The 19,799-nt window shown below is 45.4% G+C and overlaps 1 protein-coding gene across 1 annotated transcript; it reads left to right on the top strand.

Annotated features, from left to right (window-relative positions):
- The first annotated feature begins 5,270 nt into the window (after positions 1-5,270).
- On the top strand, positions 5,271-17,320 carry LOC135873024 (C-type lectin domain family 4 member E-like). Its single transcript, XM_065397494.1, has 6 exons — positions 5,271-5,307; positions 7,013-7,111; positions 15,552-15,650; positions 16,329-16,480; positions 16,728-16,855; positions 17,173-17,320. Exons 1-6 carry the CDS (start codon positions 5,271-5,273, stop codon positions 17,318-17,320), a joined length of 663 nt encoding a protein of 220 aa, XP_065253566.1.
- Positions 17,321-19,799: the final 2,479 nt, after the last annotated feature.

The following is a 19,799-nucleotide window of genomic DNA, read 5'->3' as shown; positions in this document are numbered from 1 at the left end:
GAAGCAGGGGTAGTCTTTGCACATCAGGTGGCAGCTCCCAAGGGGGTTTCTGATCTTCCTACAGTCCTGAGTAGGATGACCAGATGTCCTGATTTTATAGGGACAGTCACGATATTTAGGGCTTTTTTTTATATGGGCTCCTATTACCCCTCACCCCCTGTCCCGATTTTTCAGACTTGCTATCTGGTCACACTAGTCTTGAGTCTCCTTACACTGCACCCACAAACACTACACAGTAACAGGAGTGGTGGGAGAGTGACTGGAGAAGAGTGTACAGGACAAAAGGGGTCAAGAAAATGGAGCAGCTGAGAGTTCTGCCTGAGCTGAAGTTCTCTGGCAATACAGCAGGTAAGTGGAAGGGATTTCAACACAGATTCAGCCTGTACATGCAAGTGAGTGGCTTTATCGAAAAAGATAAGCAGAAGGGAGGTATTTTTAAAAAAAATATTGTGGGGCCAAAACACTAGATATTTCTAATTGTATGCCGTTAAGTCAGGCAGAATACGCATGCTATAAGATGGTTATGCAGAAGTTTGAAGACTACTGCACACCTGATACAAATGAAATTTTTGAAAGATATGTAAGCAGAGTCAGGATGAGCTCTACCCTGACATCTGGTGGTGAATTATGGCGAGTGTGGAAAAGAACTCCAGGGGCTGATCTTGTTTGCATAGGCACACCCACCCGCCTGGCATGAGACAACAGCAACTGAAAGTGGTTACTTTGGATGGGGTGGGATCCCCAATTTCTCTGTTATTGGGGCAGGAGGAATAAAGTGTTGTTACCCTGATTATGTGAATCAAGGACAATGAAACTGTTTTATGACAGAGGGTCTCACCATCACCTAAGTAGCACTCGCTAAACAAGGGACATGGGTTCCAAAACACAGTGAATTGAGAGAGGATGGGGACAGGTATTTGTACCTGATGGTATGGGTTCCCCTTTGAGGGCCTGAAACACTAATTGTACCATCTTCTCTCTCCACTGTTGACTAGCAGAGCTAATTTTGATTCTATTGAGAGTCTAGTTACAGGTTGCTATGTAGAATTCACTTTGGGCCAATGGTGCACCAGCACTGGGGCTCCCCTACTACAAGCTGAAATCACTAAAGAGCTAAAGTTACTAAGAGCTGAGATCACTGAGTGTTGTGTTAACCAGGGGGGGAGCCTGAAGCTATATTGCTAAGCGGCTAGTGGAGCAGTTTGCGGCCCACGGAACGGTGAGTGGAGCAGTTTGTGGGATGGCTGGTGGAGCGGCCCACGGAACGGCGAGTAGAGCGGAGCAGTTCGTGGGGTGGCAGGAGCGGCTCACAGGACAGCTGGTGGAGTGGAGTGGCTCGTGGTGAAGGCTGCAGCGGAACCCCACGGAGAGGAGGGCAGTTGGCCTCGGACCACGTAAGGTGCCCCTTAACACCCTGCGTTTCCCCTTTTCTCCTCTCCCCCCCTTTCCACCCAGGCTGGGTGGGGGGTAAAACCCTGCAGATAAACTTTTGAATTCTGGGGCTGCACTGACCAGGGGTAGAGACTTTTGGGTTGTTGGACTTTTGGGACTTTGGGTTGCTGGACTTTTGGGATTCTTGGGTTGCTGGACTCAAGAGACTTTTGGGGTGTTGGACTTTGGGGACTCTGGGTGATTTTTGGGTTGCTGGATTCAAGAACCAAAGGGAAAGGACACGGCCCAATTTGCTGGGGTGGGTCTTTTGCTCATGGTTTGTGTTAAGAATCCTATTTGTGGTGTTTTTTCCAATTTAATGCTGATGTCGTTTACCTCATGTTATTAAACATTTTCTGCTACACTCAGACTCCGTGCTTGCGAGAGGGGAAGTATTGCCTCTTAGAGGCGCCGGGGGGGTGGTATGTAATTGTCCCAGGTCACTGGGTGGGGGCTCGAGCCGGTTTTGCATTGCGTTATTGAAACGGAACCCCTAGATACAGAACCCGGCCCTTGTTGCAGCCAACTCAGATGGGCAGAAGGGTTACAGATATAAATTTCATGAGAGCTCAGAGAGAAGGATTGAAGAATTCATGGTGGATCTCAAGCTGTTGAGCCAAACATTTAATTATGATTAGCTCACAGATTCACTAATCAGAGATCAACTAACAATGGGTATTTGAGATCCAAAGATTAGAAAAAGATGCTGGAAGACCCAGGTTTGAACCTGGATTAGGCATTTAGAAGATGCTAAACAGAAGAACAGATTGACACTTTTGGAGGGAAAACAAGATACCACTTTGATGGGCAGAATCACAAACCCTCAGTGCAAAGGGAAAGCAGGAAGGCAGAAAAAAGTAGAAATGTTCAACAAAGCCTGTGAAAAGTGAGTTTGCAAAAGAATTGCACAAGATTGGAAGGAAATTTCAGCAATGTCCTGCATTTGGACAACACTGCGACAAGTGCAAGAAATTCCATAATTTTGAAAGAGTGTGCAAGCAGCAATAGCAGATGCAAAAAAAGAAACAAAATATGCATGCTGTGTAACATGAGAAGAACAGTGCTAGCAGCACAGAAGAATAGCTTTGAGTGATGATTGGACTCTTACCTTGGCAATGAATGGAACTTTTCTGACTTTTAAACTAGACACTGGTGCTCAAGCAAATGTGGTAACAGAATATATTTTAAGGGTCTAAAAAAAAGACTGGGTACATTGATAATAGACAGATAAAGTGAAGGTCTTACAGTGGAGAGCTCATTTCTACTGTGGGCACATGTGAATTAGAGGTAAAGTTAAAAATAAGACTGAAAAATAATAAATTTTGTAATTGTGCCAGGAAAAAATGTGCCTATACTGGGCTTGAAAACATGCCCAACACTAGGGTTAGTACAGAGAAAATATACTCATTAGAAGGGCAAGGGGACTCAGGTATTGGGGAGCAGTTTTAGGATGTCTTTAAGGCAGAGGTGGGCAAACTACAGCCCATGGGCCACATCCGGTCCGCGGGACCATTCTGCCAGGCCCCTGAGCTCCTGGCCCAAAAGGCTAGCCCCAGCCCCGCCCCTGCTGTCCCCCCTCCCTCGCAGCCATGCCGCCGCGCGGGCAGCACTCTGGCCGGCAGGGCTGCGAGCTCCAGGGATAGCGCAGCTGCAGAGCCCGGCCTGACCCGGTGCTCTGAGCTGCGCCATGTGTGGCTGGCTCCAGCCAGGCAGCGCGGCTGCCTGTCCTGGTGCAGCTGCACCGCCAGCCACCAGTGCTCCAGGCAGCGCGGTAAGAGGGCAGGGAGCAGGGGAGGGGGGTTGAATAGAGGGCAGGGGAGTTTGGGGGGTGGTCAGGGGCCGGGGGTGTGGATAGGGGTGGGGGCAGTCAGAGGGCGGGGAACAGGGGGTTTGAATGGGGCGGGGGTTCTGGGGGCAGTCAGGGAGAAGGGGTGGTTGGATGAGGCAGGGGTGCCGGGGGGGGCAGTCAGGAAAGAGAGGAGGGGTTGGATGGGGCAGCAGGGGGCAGTCAGGGGACAGGGAGAAGGGAAGATTACTTTACTGGACAATACCATTGTAAAGCATGTAATAACACGCATTAAATCAATATTTGTTAGGTATGATATTCCTTCAATGGTAATGTCAGACAACGGTCCACAATTTGCAGGATATGAATTCAAAAATTTTGCGAGATATTATGGGTTCTGGCATATTACAGCAAGTCCTAGATACCCACAGTCTAGTAGAGAATGGTGTAAAAATTATAAAGAAGCTACTAAAAAAACAAACGAATCTAATTCAAATCCTGACTTAGGCTTGCTTAACTATAGGGCAGTATCCTTGAACCATGGATTGTCTCTTGCAGACATTCTGTTTAAGAGAAAACTAAAAACTAGACTGCCTAATTTTGTAGAAAAAGTTGTTAAAAATGAACATGATGTAAAAGGATTAAAGAAAGCTGATAAAGAAAAACAAAAAAACATCCTCTGGCAGAGTAGGGTGGCCTGTCCGCATTCACAGAACACATGCCAGTACTTCCGGGAACAGCATACACTTTCCCCTGCATGGTGAAAGCGAGGTCTCTCCTCACAGGGGAGCTCCAGTGTTAAGAGCACGCTGCCTCACCTGCGCCAGCACGACCTTGCGTGTCTGATTCCCGACAAAGCCACATCTGGTTTTGTCTGAGCACTGGATAGGGGACAAACCCTAGAAAAGCAGGCCTGTCCAGTTTAATACCGGACAGAGGGGCATGAGAACTGGAAACTTTGGAGCCTCACGTTACTGGTTGTATATATGATGGAAACCGTGGGAACAAAAGGCAGTCGTTACTCGTGCAGTGGCTCCTAGGTCATAGGAAGTGGCCCTTTCTGAAGGACAGACTTACTGAAGGAACAGAAGACATCCACAACATGTTCCCCAAGCAAGGGAGGATAATAGGAAACTCCCAAGACTGAAATGGAAAGGGAAGTGGAGCAGGAGACCGAGCAGCAGATGGCTGAACCAAGTGATGCAGATACAGTCCTGTTGTCCCTCAGATCAACCAGATTGTGTAGAAAACCTCTGGCTAATTGAGAATTGCTGAAGTTGTAACAAGCCAAGTTAACTGTATATAAATAGTTTGTTTTTACATAGTTTTGACTGATGTTGAATAAGTTCTTTAGTTGGAAAAGGGGAGATGTGAGGATATGTCCCTGCAAGGGCTGTACTAGGCTAAGCTGAATTGATCCATTAGGGAGAGCTGCAAGCACTTCTGAGGCAACCACCTAAGCGGTAACACCGGACTCTAAGTTGCAGAGCTGAATCTATAATAATAAATAATATATTCTGATCTTCCTGAAGTTCTGACTGAGTCTCCGTACACAGCACCCACAAACACTTCCTTCCATCCCCGTATCAAACTGGCTTAATCCATAGCGTGTGAGATCTGACAAGCTAAAGATTCCCCCTCCCACCCCACAGACACAGGGCAAACCTAGCAGATAGAGGGTTAATGTTACAATGTTACATGTTGCAAAACTTCATAAAATATTTTCGAAATAAAATATTTCAGTGATGGGGGATAGTTCCTCTTTTCCATCCTCATTTTCTTCACTTTTTTATGTATATATACTTCTGGTTTGAAATGAGCCATCACAAGACCGGATGAAAAATTCCCCTTCCCTCTACTCCCTTCTGTGGGGTATTTATCTCCAGGCTCTAGCTCTCAGCCTCGCCATCTCATCAGACATCATTAAGGCTCCTCATTTGTGTTTGACCAGCTCAGAATACAATTTGTTCTTCAATAGAACAGCCCCTTGTGCTGGTGGCTACGTGTATTTCCTGGAGTCACCGGTGGGGACAGTGAGGTTCTGGGAGAGGCCATGAGCCCAACAGGGAAATCCAGCCCAGGAACTGCAGGTGAGAATGGGGATTTCATCTCACTCTGTAGGGTGGGATGGGTTGAAATAAGGATTTGGGAAGGCAATGGAGAGGGAGTGATAGAGGAGATAAGTTCTGGAGAAAGACCATACAGAAATGGGGGAACAATGGCTGGAAAGGATGAGATAGAGGGATAAAGAGAATGGAGCCAGGGAGTGACAGGGCTGGAGAATGGCCCAAAGGAATTGGGGAAGGGATAATGAAGTTATGAGAGAAAAGCAATGACCTTCTGTCCATTTCAATGACCCCTCAGAAACAATGTCCAAGAAGGGGTGTCAACCTCACCCCATTAAATGAACCAGTTGAAACACATTTGGATGATTTCAACCATAAACATTTCCTCCCATTTCTACAATCTTACTGCTCATTACAATGCCAACCTCTGACCTTACTAGATGCTTTGAAGACCCGTCATTTTTTCACTGTAAACAACCCAATTTGTAGCATTTGTATTTGTCTCCAACTTTGACTGACTTATATAAACAATTGTATATAATGGGCTGAGCTGGACTTTCATTCCTTTGGGCAACTTAGAACACCGACCTGGGAGTAACAGGCCAGGAAGAGAGAGACATAGGTTACATATACACCGCAAATGAAGGGGTAATTGTAGCGCATGTAGACATGCCTGTGTGGACAATTGCAGCAGAGATGCAGCAGCATGGACCCCAGCAGAGGCTAGCAATGCAAGTACCCACCCAGGATGCCCAGTGGGCTTGTACTGGGATGGCTAGCCTGTGCTGAAGCCTACGCCACCCCATCCTCACTACCACTGTTACCTGCCCCAGCTAGAGTAAAGCTAGCACAGGTATGCCTTACCCACGCTGCAGTCACACCTCCATTTGCGATGTAGATATATACCTAGGAGGAAATATCCACACTTTGAGATAGGAGTGTGAGTCCCAGCTCAAAGAGACATATCCACACTAGCTTTGTTTGAGCTAGTGCCCTAAAAATAGATTACCTGGAGCAGTGCAAGCAGCAAGTGGGGCTAGCTGCCATAAGTGCGTGCTCATCAGATATGCTAGGTATGTCATCAGGCCCTCCCGCTGCACATGCCACCATGGCTACAGTCTACTTTTAGCACACTAGCTTGATCAAAGCTAGCGCAGGTATGTCTCCTCAAGCTGGGAATCACACCCCTAGCTCAAAGTGGAGCCAGATCCCTAAAGAGTAAGGAAAGGTGGGTGGGGAGAGGAGAGAGAAGGGAGTACAGAGGATCAACAAAAGGGAAGTAGAGAAGATAAGGATGGAAAGGTGGGATAAACAGGGAGAGGTGGACAGAGGTGGAGGAAGAGAATGCAATGAGAGAAAGGAGGAGTGGCTGGGGAGATGGAAGGAGAGAGATATATGGGGAGATGTTATGAGGAGAAAAGGAGGTGCTGGGGGACCAAGCAATGGACAAGAGAAGGAATAAAGGGGAAAGAGGAGGGGAGACAAGTCTTGCAGGTAGAGAGAGGAAAGAGAAGAGTTGGGGGACCCTGCACTAATCCCAGCTCCTGTATCTGAGCCACTTAATTACAGGCTTCTGGGTCCAGGTGTAATTCTAGGAAAATTCCTCACCTCTGTCTCAGGACACTGTGTTGGAATCAGGAAAACAGGGGTTACTGGGCCTCCTGGGCTCTCCTGCAATTTTATCTTTGGGAAGGGTGTGTGATTCCTGCTTTTACCTTATGTATTTCAGCCCCCACAGAAGAGAGGAAACTCCGCCCCTGGCTGACCCTCTGGGTCACTCTTGTTTGTGCTCTTGTCCTCAAGGCCTGTGTCATCTATGGCTGCATGGGTGGGTTTTGAATTCTGTTTATTTGTCTGCACTGGAAAGAAAAAGTAAATGTATAAAACAAGAAGGGATTTCATTGCTCTCTTTGGGGTTTGTCCCTCCTGCTTCTTTCCTTTTTCCCATCTTACAAAAACAAAAAGGATCTCGAGTAAGATAGTGGCTGGTAAATATAGAACCAGTAAAATAAAAGGCTTGTAAACTCAAGCTGTGGAACTGCCTGCTGCAGGGAATCAACCAAGTCTGGTGCAGTTGCTGGATATAAAAAGGGCAGCATAATTAAGAGAAAGGTAATAAACTCTCAGGCATTAGGGGATAAATGATCTCTGTAGGGGTCAGGAAGAACCACCGCCCCCCAACCCCAAAGTGGGACAGGTAGCTAGATATGGTGATATATTATTTTCATTTGGGGCATCTGACACCCCAACCTCTGCAAGAAGCCTGATGCTGAGCTAGATGGAACAATAGTCTGTTCCTCTACAGTTAATCCACTGCCCCATCCCCCACTCTGCCTATTGACACAGAGAGAAAAGTTTCCCCGCCTGAGTCACCAGCACCTATGTTTCTGGGTGGTTTCCATCGCAAGTGTGATGAAGCCCATTATAATTTGTGTGCGGTGTGGGAGAAAAACATCGTTTTTATTTTTTTGGTTGGATATAGTAAAGTTAGATATATATATATTTTTTATTAATTGTATAGAGGGAGAGTGTGCATTAGGACACAGGGTTGTGTTTTTTTAGGCAGGTTTTTTAATAGGTAAATAATTACAGCAAGCATTTATACTTTTTGTTATAGACAATAATAAGCAATAGCTGCATTTTGTTTATACATTGGTTATTTTGATATTTTGTTTTTTTTATTTATGTATGTAGACTTTTAGTCTACATTTTATATTGTTTGCATATTATTTACATAAGGTCGCAACAACTTTTTACACCTTTTTTTTTATTTGCTTTATATAATTTTTTGCTTTTATAAATTTCGCATTATTAGGGTTATAGTTAGCCTGATTTTTGCTAACAAACTGTCATGCATTGCAATTCCCTTTTTGTTCATTTTTTTTTTTTTTGCTTTTACACCTGTCACAGGATCTCCCCCTGCCCTCACTCACCCCTGCTGGAGGTGGGAATCTTTACAGTCTTGGCAGGAGACTGAATGCCCCCCCCAGGCTCCAGAGGAAAGGCAGCTGTGTGTGGGGGAGGTTTCATTATTTTTCTGTCACTGTTATTGGGCCTTTCCCTCCTGCTGTCTCAGACACAGCAGCATGGGCTGAGCAGCCATGCAGCCAGGCCAGGCTCTCATACTGGGAGCTGGGCACAGTGGAGCTGTAGGTCATCTTGCTGCAGGGTGTGGTGTGGGTCACTCAGGAGGATACACCTCCCTCACTGTCTGCCCCTGAAGTGCCAGGGGCTGTTGGAGGTGACACCTTTTGTATAATATGTAAAACTTAATGCTGCTCCCTTGTGGAAATTAAAGAGCGGGCAATGTATTTCACATCAATAGCAGCGTTTAGTCTGCTGTCCATGTCAAATCCCACCTCAGGCAGCTGGAATCCCCCCAGCAGGTCCAGTGGGGTTTTCGTTTGTTCTCTACTGTCCTGACCTACTATTTGTGTCATTAAACAGCTGCCACATTTCACCCCAGAGGCAGCTGATTTTCTGTGATTAGGGAAGCATTTACTGTAAATACAGTCAGTAAAGAGCTGGGGCTTCCTTCCAGAAGAAATGGACTGGAGGGAAACAACTTGTTGTTAGTATTGCCAGGTCTGCTGAGCCTGGGGATTAATCAGTGTGGCCAACTCTCATTATTTTTCACAAATCTCACAATATTTGCTGTTTTTCTTAAAGCCCCAGATCTTGGAGTCATGTGATTAAGCAGGAACTTTAGCACTCATTTAAAAAGTAAGTTTTTAGCCCTCCTGGATTCAGAAAAAAACTCAAAAACATGACCCTGAAAGGAGAAAAACCCAGAAGGCAAATCATAAGATCCCATCATTTATTGTTATAAAATGTCATCATTGGGGGGGGGGGGGGGGGGGCGTGTCTGATTCATGATGTTTGAGCACTTGGGATTGGCTATCCTGTGCTTTAAAGCAGTGGTTGGTGCCTAATTAGACAAGAAATAAGAGACAGCCTAGTCAATCCAAAGCTTCCCCCCACTCAATAACCAACTCTCACGATTTTATCGTGAGCTGCACAACATTTGATTTTCTTTTACTTAAAGCGCCACCTCCTGGAGACAATCCCAGCTCTCATTAAAAACAAAAAGGAAGTTTCTAGCACTCATGGTTGAGGAGAAATTTTTGAATGTGACCGGAGTGTTTCCTAAATGCTCTGAAACCAGAAGGCAAAAGAAAAGTACCCAGCTTTCTGTGAATAAGGTGGATAAAACTGAGCAAAGAGAGAAACACCCTGCTAGACAGTCAGGAAACACTCCCTAACAGCGAGGGGTCTATTACACTGAAGAAAAATCTCAAGGGGAGATTTGGGTGGGAGTCCAAACATTTGGGCCTGGTGAAAACCCTGAAGAATACACTGTAGGGACCAATCCTTCCTGAGCTGGCAAAGGGGAATCAGGGAGTGGCTTTGCAATGGGCAGCAGGCGAGATGGTGTGGGGGTATATGTCCAGAGGATCAGAGATATTAACTAGTCGTGGTGGAGATTGAGATGGTTCAGCAGGATGAGAGAACAATAAACAGAGCCATATGAGGACACGAGTGCTAATTCAGCTCCCTGTCAAGGAGAGTGGATGGTTTAAGGGATCAGTGAATGGGGTTCTGAGACTTCTCTAGGCCATGAGTTTTAATTGAGCCCCAACTTTTGGGGATCAGCTCAGCCATGAGAATCGGGGGATGGGATACAGAGCTTTTCAGCTCTTGGACACTGTTTCCAATTTGGCTCCACTTCAGGGGGCCAAGCTGGCTCAGAAGAACTGGTATACAGAGCTTTTTGCATCCAGGGCATTAGTTCCCAGCTGTAATTTCTGATCTCTTATAACTTCTTTTATTCATTAACCAAATTTCTTGAAACATATCCAGGACGTTTGTCCTCACTGAGGACATCATTATTTACCCCACCCCAAGGTACTGGACCCCTTCAGTTCCTAGTTCAATAGGAATAGACGGTGCTCAGCACATCAGAGGATATCATCATACATATGTGTAGAGTTCAACTAGCCCCATTTCAAGTTACCTGAGTACAAAAGCCTCAACTTTTTTTCAAAAATGGGATGTATGTTTTTTCTGCTTACCTAACACCAGGACAGCTCGGCTAATTCCAACCTAACATCACATTTGTGTTATAGCTAAGCATGAGAAAGTTCTACTTTAACCACTCAGCTGCTGCTTCTTCATTAGGTCACTCAAGGTATTTATAAAGCTGCTCCACCCTCTACATGCTCCTCCCAGTTCCCTGAGTGTTGGGGATTTAAGGGTAGCCTGGTTGATATACCCCTCTATAAAAGTCAGAGCAAACTTATATGTTCTCTCTATCCAAAGAGGTGCATCCTGGGATTAATATGGCAGGACTGTTGTGGAAGGAGTCACCAGATGGGGCTGTTATTCACAGTTTTACAAGTTCTTTTTTTGTCATGTAATCATTGTTCAGCTTTTGAAGAAATTATTTTCACAGAGTTTAAGGCCAGAAGGGATCAGCTAGTCTGACTTTCTGAATATCCCAGGCCATTGAATTTCACTCCGTTATCCTGGTATTGAGACAAATTACTTGTGTTTGACTAAATCCTATCTCCTAGAAAAGCATCCAGATCATGACATCAAGAAATGGAGAATCCACCTCTTTCCTTGGTTGTTTGTGCCAATGGATAATCACCCTCTCTTAAAAACAGTGCCTTATTTCTAACTTAAATTTGCCCAGCTTTAATTTACAGTCACTGGTTCTTGTTCTGCCTTTCTCCACTAGGTTAAAGAGCCCTTTAGTACCTGGTATTTTCTTTCTGTGAAGATACTTAGACCGTATAATCAAGTCACCTCTTGATCTTCTTTTTGATAAGCTAAACAGATTGAGCTCCTAAAGTGTCTCTGTAAGGCTTTTTTTCCACTTTGAATAATTTTTATGGCTGCGCTCTGCAACCTCTTCAATTGATCAACATCCTTTATAAAATGTGAGACAAAAGAACTCGATGCAATATCCCCGTATTGGTCTTGCCAATGCTGTATATGTGGCATATTGGAAACTGTATTAAAATTACAAGCCATCATTTAAATGTGGAAGGGATTTCCTGGACCCAGAGCTGTCCCTTGGGTATGGCGAATCGGGACGACTGCTCAGGGCACTGCACTTTGGGGGGGCCCTGTGCTTCAGTGTGCGTGTGTCATGCGGGGAGTGCTAGGCCGGCCCAGGAAGGGTGGGGTTAGGGATGCCTGGGGGGCCAGGCCAGCCCAGGGGGTGGGATTAGGGGCTGGGGGGGCCAGGCCGGCCCAGGAGAGTTAGTGGAGGGCCTGGCGCCAGCAGCAGGAATCAGGCCTGCATTCACCGGTGGGAAGCGCACATTGTATTTCTTTTTCTTGCTCGCCCGCCATCGCACTGGCTGCCAGTATCATAGCGCTGCCGGCATACCCCAGTGTCAGGCTGACCCCATCCATTGCCCTTCCACCCCGGACCCCTCCCTTTTCCGGGACCCCCCAGCACAGGGGGCCCCCTCGCCTCTAGCACAAGTGATACCCTGTGACTCTCAATCGTCCCTCGCCCCCCAGCACAGGTTTTCCCTCCCCACACCAGATTTAACCTGTAGAAAAAATGTTAAGGGGGGCCCATACAGGCTGATTTGTCCCGGGCCCCGCACCCCCCTAGGGACGGCCCTACCTGGACCTATTTGCAGGCTGGGGGAGCCATGTGATCTAGGTCCTTTGTGGCTTTCTGCAAAAGAGCCAGTCTGCAGTGTGGTGCGGTGAGTTGTACCTTTCTGCCTTCAGTCTGGTCTGTCTCTGTGTTTGGTTGTTGTGTGGCCCTATCATTATTTACCAGTCAGCCAATCCTTGTGTCACCTGCAAATTTTATCACAGGTTCCTTTATATTTACTTCCAGATCATTGATTAAAATGTTGAATAGCATCAGGCCTAGTACTGCTCCCTGTGAGACTCCACTAGAAACATCCCCATTCAATGATGATTCCCCACTGACAACTTCTTTTTGAGATCTGCCAGTTAGCCAGTTCTTAATTATTTTAACGTGTGTTTTATTGATGTAGCACAGTGCATGTTGTTTAATTAGCATGTCATGTAGGACTAAAAAGCTTTACAAAGCCCTAAATATATTATATCTACACAGTTACTTTTATCTGCCAAACTTATTTAACCAAAAATAAAATCAGATTTATTTGACAAGACCTACTTTCCACAAAACCATGTTCATTGGCATTCATTATATTATTTTCCTTAATTCTTTATTAGATGACGCCCATATCAATATTTCTAATATTTTTTCTGGGATCTATGTCAGGCTAACTGGCCCATAGTTACCCAGATGATACCACTTGCCCTTTTTGCATTGAATTGAATTGCACACCAGCACAACACCGGTGGGTCAGAGAACTCCTCAGCCACCTCTTATAGGACTTTTTGGAGCATATTGTCTGGGCCTTCTGATTTAAAAATGTTAATCCCTAGTAGCGGTTGTTTAACATTCTCCTTAGTTACTAATGAGCTGGAAAGTACATAATATTCATGTGATATGAATACATCATCCTGCTTCTTTCCAATGCAGAACCAAAATATGTATTGAATATTTCTGCCTTTTCTGGAGAATTATTAACAGTTTTACCATCTACACATAGTAATGGGCCTATACCTTTCTTAGGAATTCCTTTGTTCCTGATATACTTAAAAAACAAGTATGCAGGTCACCCTGAGTGTCTGTGTGCAATGGAGCCATCCTGGGTTCAGCAGCTCTGACCCCCAGCAGACTTTCTACAGCCCCATAGCCCCACTCTAACTTCCACCAGCCTTGATTACTACTTGCAGGGTGACCCTAACACACCCCCATCCCGAATTTTTCCCAAACCTGTGTGCCCTGAAGTACCTAGCTCTCTCTTGGATAACTCAGGAAAATAATAAGGGTTGTTTGCTCCTTTAAAGAGAGAAAGGTACATTACAGCTTATTAACTTAACTGGGATAAATACAGCCTTCCCTTCAAACGCAACACGGAGTTGGTTTATAATAAAAATAAAACCAATTTATTCACAATAAGACATAAGTTAAGTGATGCTAAGGAAAAGGAATAAAGTTAGAAAAGATCCCAAGTAAATAAAAGTGAAAACACATATCTAAATCCTAAAACTTAATCTAGCAAGGTACAATCTTTACCTAAGCAGGTATCTCACCTATATTCAGTTTCCCAGAGACTTCAAACCCGCCCCCTTTGGTTGAAGGATCCACCTTTCTTGGCTGGCAAGAGGCCCAGACCCTTGTGTCTGTCCAGTGATCAATGCCAAAGATTACTTCTGTCCTGGCTTATATCTTCCAAAGTTCAACGACCTTGTTTCAAGAAGCAGGAAGACCTTTTGCTGTACTTCCCTTCTTGTGGACTTCCCATTCCCCTGCTGATTTTCTGTGTAAATGGGGATTCCATTATTTTAGGTCACACTTTGCTTAATTTCATTGGGGACAGGTATAACTATGAAATTCCATCCTGTCTGGGAGAGACCTGTTTCTTCCTCTGTTTGGAAATGCACTTTAAAGCATAAAATCAATGAGTATTCATAATCCCTTATGTTCTGCTAATACAGACATTGCACATTGATATTAATCACTAGTGTGTCATAGACTTTCATAAAAGATCTCAATCAATAGACTTTCATAATATAGTAATATTGTACCCAATCAGTTGATACATTGCTTATCATTTGAGGTTCAGACCCATTGTCTTTATAGCTCAGATAATGTTTCTCTTCCCTGCTTGTTAGCTTGCTAGCTTTGTTTACCTAATATGTAAATAGACCTTCATTGTCTCTGTCTGATGACCAGGCTGGTCAGAGAAGCAAACCCATTCCTTTGTCTAGGGCAGACCTGTTTACTAAATCCCCATGACATGCCTGGTTTATATACATTTTAGATATAATTCCAGCCTATCTATTCATAACTTTTAATACACACCATGTACTTACATCATGCAAGACTATTAATGATCAGTGAATTATTAGTTTTCCAATGACATATTACGTGACACCTATTAAACACAGATTATGACATCAGTGAACTGGGGTACACTGAACTGCTCAGGCCAGCTGAAACTTATTACCTGTTACCGGTGAGCCTCTTGCCCTCTGGTATTGGGATGCTGTGAGTGTCACACCCATCCCCCATCTTTCTTACTCACTTGATCTTTCTAAACAGGTGATAACTACTAGTTTTAACATTCCAGTCATGTGAAGTCTCCCACCAGGTTTCAGTAGTGCCAATTATATCACATTTCTATATCAGTGAGATTTTCCAGATCCTCTTGTACATTACCCATGGCACTGGTACATATACAATTGGGGGGGGAAAACACTTCTCTTCACATTCTTTGCCACCTCAGTTCAATAAGTTCCCAACACCTTGACTTTAAGTTATACGTTTAAACATTTGTACTGTTTTTGCCCCCACCAAACCCTCCCCCATGTGTCGTTAGTTTTACACCCTCCCAGCTGCCCCAGCTAGTCTCCAACCCAGAAGATTAGCCCCTCCACCACCTGTGAGATGCAGGCCATCCTGTTCATACAACCCCTTCTCTCCTTGGAATTTGTCCAATGCTTCACAACACCCAAAGCTTCATTTTCACACCAGTCTCATAGCCAGTGGTTCACCTCCAGTATGCTCTGCCTTCCCATGCTTGTGGGACTGATGGGATCTGTACCAGGGTTAGTTCTGGGATGCAGGTTCTTTTGGGGGCACTGTAGCAAACAGCAAGAGTTTTCTCTCTGCCTTAATTTGTGCAACTAGACTTAATCCCTGGGGCAGAGCTGTTTCGTGGGACATGATGTTGGTGTTTGGCCTGGGAGCTCTGGAAGAGGCAATTGCCTGGGAGTAGTGTACATCTGTAAATAGGCTAAGAAAATACCCACGTTCAACAACACTGAAGGCCCCAACATCTGCTACTGCTCAGCAAGGGGTGACAATGTTAATAAGCTGTTTCCTGGCCAGACCCACCTTGACCCACCCCATGTGAGTCAGACCCTTCTCTTGCCTTGTTGACCAAGAAAGATTGACTTGCACCAGTCAGTCAGTAGAACTGGTTCCCACCGCCAACAGAGAGATGAAGGAAGCTGAGCTGTCCTATTCTCCTCCTATGGGAGATTGGTTTTGTATGTATGAAAATAAAGGAAACCCATGTAGGAGCAACCACACTGTGACAGTTCTTGGCCAGGAGATGGAGAAGAAATCAGGTTGTATGTGGGGGCGAGAGGAGGGAAATATTGTATCCATTCTCTTTTTTTCTCTCCTTTACCAGTCACTCTCCTCATGGGAAATCCAAGCTGTGAAGTGCGCAAGGCCCTGCCCCAGGATTCCGCAGAGTGGCATTGTGTCGTGGGGAGAGATGAAGGGAAAGGTCAGTGACACCAAAAGAGAGAGAGGAAATCATCCCTGTGTCAGCATTCTGGGCTAGTGGCCTGATTTACACCCAGGTCTGGACTGACAGCAAACAGTGACAGTGAGCTGGAGGGGTCACCCCGAGGAGATAATGAGGAGAAAATGAAGTCTGTACAGAGGGTCTAAGTGAAGGCTAAGGAGAGAAATGGCAGTATTCTTCAAGCACAGGCGGGGTGTGAACAAGTAGGATGGGGAGGGATTAATTGAGAATGGTCAGAAATAGAAGGTATAACAGGAGAAAAAGAAGAGCAATTCAGGTTGAGGATGAGGAAATATTCTCTAACCCTAACATTCCCAAACCCATTAGACTATGGTTGTCTTCCCAAGCGAAGGGATGGAATCTGTATTAACTGAGTCATTTTTGGCTTTGTCCAGAGGAGAATTTAAAGGTACATGTCAGTCTACCTTGCCTTGTCTACGCTGGGCTTACTGCCGTGTTAGCTAACATCTTCTAATAATACATCTTCCATCTTAGTCTAAACAAAGCTGTACAGCTGGGGGAGGTCAAACCCTTCGGAATAAACTGGAGGGGAACAATTCAACATTGTCCACAGACAATGGCAAAGATGTCCCTAGTAGGGATTTTCCATCTCTAATTATTATGATTCCTTCTCCTTGGATTTCTCTTCCCTCACAGGGCGAGTCTGGACGTGCTGCCCCTTGGGCTGGGAGCCCTTTCAGACCAGCTGCTACTACTTCTCTAAAGATATCATGAACTGGGGTGACAGCAAGAGGAACTGTACAGGGATGGGCTCCCACCTGGTGGTGATCAACACGGGAACTGAGCAGGTATCTTGCTGGGGGTCGGACTCTATTGGGAATTCAGTGCCCAGCCCCAGAAGAGACCCTCACACACGCACACACACACCTGCTCTTGAATTTGAGTGGGTAGTTCTGGCTCCATGGTCACTCAGTCCTGGGCTTCCTTAGCCATCAACACCTACAGCACCAGACTCACACTCCCCAGAGATTCCTGCCTGCTACTGTCTGCTCAGTAACTGCATCTAGTGAAATTTAAATTCATTTTTTTATCCAGGATTTCATTTCCAATTATGTAAAAAGAACAGTTATTGGCATCCGAGTGGAGAATTACTATATTGGTCTGGCACTGGAGAAAGGCCAGTGGCACTGGGTGGATCTGACTCCATATAACAAGACGGCAGTGTGAGTACTTTTTGGGATAAAGGCTGTTTACCACCCTCCTCTTAGTCCAACAGATTCACATACAGTATAGTGGATATGTGTGTGTCTCAGAGAGAGATCTCTGTCACCTACTGGAGCTAAATGTTTCTGGTCCAGCAAAGGGAAGGTTTCTTAGGGCATCATGATGAGAGCTACAAATCCATTTTAGGGAAGAAGGGGAATCTCTCTGGAGGATTAATAGGTTATCATTTCCACCACTCTTCCATCACCAGCTACAACTCTTTCCCCTGGGTCACTCATAAAGATACGTCTGACACATCAGCTTCTCTGTCTTACAGGTTCTGGATACCTGGGGAACCAAATATCCTCACTGTGGAGAAATGTGTTGCTGTAGATACATCCCAAAAGGAGAACAGGAATTGGAATAACTTCCCTTGTATCTCACCATTTCATCGAATTTGTGAAACTGTGGCAACAAATATTTGATTGAAAAACCCCCACCTTGGATGTGAAATTAGAGAGTGAGCCCATCCCTCACCATGGGCAGCTCACAGAGAGATCAGATTGGAGGGTCTGTATCACTGTGAGTCCAGGGCTGTATAATATGCAGGAAGGTGGAGGTGGAATGAACTCACCACACAAAAAAATTTGGAAAAAAAAAAATTCTGAAAATGACTAAAGTGGAAAAACACCAAACTTCAGCCAAGCTCTGCTTATGATATCATAAAACTCCCTGTGACATCACCCAACGAGTCCAGTGGAGAAGGTGGGTTGGGAACGGGAGGGCCAGCGGATTTGCCTCAAAGTGTTGAAGGGAGAGTTGCTATTCACTGTATTAATTCAGCCAATGTTGCTAAATGTAATAACTTCCCTTGGGCCCAACACATCAGTCCCCAAGAATGTGTGTGCTGTGAATGGGAGTGTCTCATCATGTCCACGTTGCTCTGGTGACTGTTGGGTGTAATAAGAGATTCAGCTTTCAGGAAAAAGATGCAGAAGTAAAGGTCTAAATCTCACAGCTCTTTGTTGTTCCAATCTCACTGGAAACATGCGTCTGTGCTTCCAGCTGGGACTGTTTAGAAGGCCACACAGTTCATTATCCCTCATCCAAATGTAACTTATTTTGTGATGGAGCAGAACAATTTATACCCCAGAGAAAGGACAGGTGTTCAATCAAGAAACTGAACCTAGACCAAATCTCCTAGAAATGGAAAGGATCTATAAGCCCAGTTCTTTCCCAGTGCCCAGGAGCTAGTGCTGGATTGTTCCCGGTCATGCATTCTCCACATCATTGTCTAATCCTAGTATTGAATGGCAGGAGCAATGGCACTTCCACTACTTCCTTTGAGGGATTATATCTCCCAGCTCGCCTGGGAACACTTGGCAATCCCCAAGGAGGAGCTGGAACCTGTTGTGGAGGAAAGGGAGGTCACGTCCTCCTTACTCTCCATGCTTCCGCCATGACCCTCACCAGGAAAAGCGGCATAAAGGAAAAAGAAGAAGAAGGGACACAGTTTGTGCATACAGAGTCTGTAAAGATTTTGGGAGCATTGAAGATAAAAGGGGCTAGATATGTTATTCCTGGGAGAATTCTGTGCCACTGCATGCACGCAAATTTCATGTGCCATGTATACTTTTAATTTTTTGCAGAAAATAGCTTCTGCTTAAAAGTTGCTGCAGTTCTGCATTTAGCCCACCAGAGGGCGCTGTGGCACTAGAACAGAGCAGCAGTTCCCAGCAGAAAATAACTTCTGAAGTTCCGCCTTTTGCCCACCAGAGGGCACTGTGTCATAGAACACAGCAGCCACTCCTGGCCAGCCCCAGCTATGACAGGAAAGAGAAAGAGCCTGCCTTCTTCACAGCACCTGTTGGGCCAGGTCAGGAGACAGCGGCTATGGGGAGACAGACAGCGTGCAGCTGGTGGGGAGCCAGACAGGGGCTCATAAGGACTAGTGGGGGAGGACAGACTGGGGCAGGGGCTGAATGGGAGTGGAGGCGCAAGGCCACATGGGCAGAGGGGGAAGGGGTGCAGAGCTACAGGGGGAAGGGGGATGGCTGAAAGGGGGCACAGAGACACAGGGGGTGCAGGGACACATGCAGATGAGGGGAGGGAGCTGGCTGAAGGGGTGGAGGGCCACATGGAGACAGGGGGTGACTGAGTGGGGACACAGAGACACATGGGGACAGGGGATGGGGGGATGCAGGGCCACATAGGGATGGGGGGAGTGGGTGTCTGAGTGGGAGTGGAGGGACACATGGGGACCGGGGGTTCAAGGACACATGGGGAGTTGTCTAATTCAAAAGCAGAGGGGATAAGAGTTGGATCTAGCACAGTGAGGGGGAAGGCAGAAGGAATAGACTGGGAAAAGTGAATACCGTCCATCCTGTGCACTGAATGAGGCAGAAGTCCTGTGGGAAAAAATTGTATGTGAGCATATAATTTAATTCATACACACAAGGGGGCTGAATTAAAATTGCACAGGCAACCTTAATTCTGGCATTTCTTAAGTTTTGCGTGGTTTATGTTGCAATCTTAATAATGTTCTTTTAATGTATTTTTGTGTGTGTAATATAGAAACAAATTAGAGGCCCTGGAGAAACTTCCCACTGCTAAACACCTATTGCAGTTTTGCAATAAAAAGCATAATGCAACCCATGGGAAACAATGCTTTTACTTTATTGCATAACTTTAAATGTTGCAAAGAACAGTATTTAACATAAACAATCAAGTGCAGTTTTGAAAAGAGGAATCTACCTTCTTAGTTAAGTACAGAGGTGCAAGCATGCACAGATTGTATTAGGTACAAGCAATTATGTACAAAACCAACAACATGGAACCATATAAATGAGTTGCTTTATACTTTTCAGTGTTCTCGGGATCAGCAAGCTCTGAGGGAATGCTGATGCCAATGCAGGATCTCCAGACTTCAATTAATAATATTAAGATTCTATTTATCTTAAACAG

The sequence above is a fragment of the Emys orbicularis genome, chromosome 1 (assembly GCF_028017835.1).
Source record: "Emys orbicularis isolate rEmyOrb1 chromosome 1, rEmyOrb1.hap1, whole genome shotgun sequence".
Classification (NCBI taxonomy): Eukaryota; Metazoa; Chordata; order Testudines; family Emydidae; genus Emys; species Emys orbicularis.
This window is presented reverse-complemented; position numbering and strand designations above follow the sequence as displayed.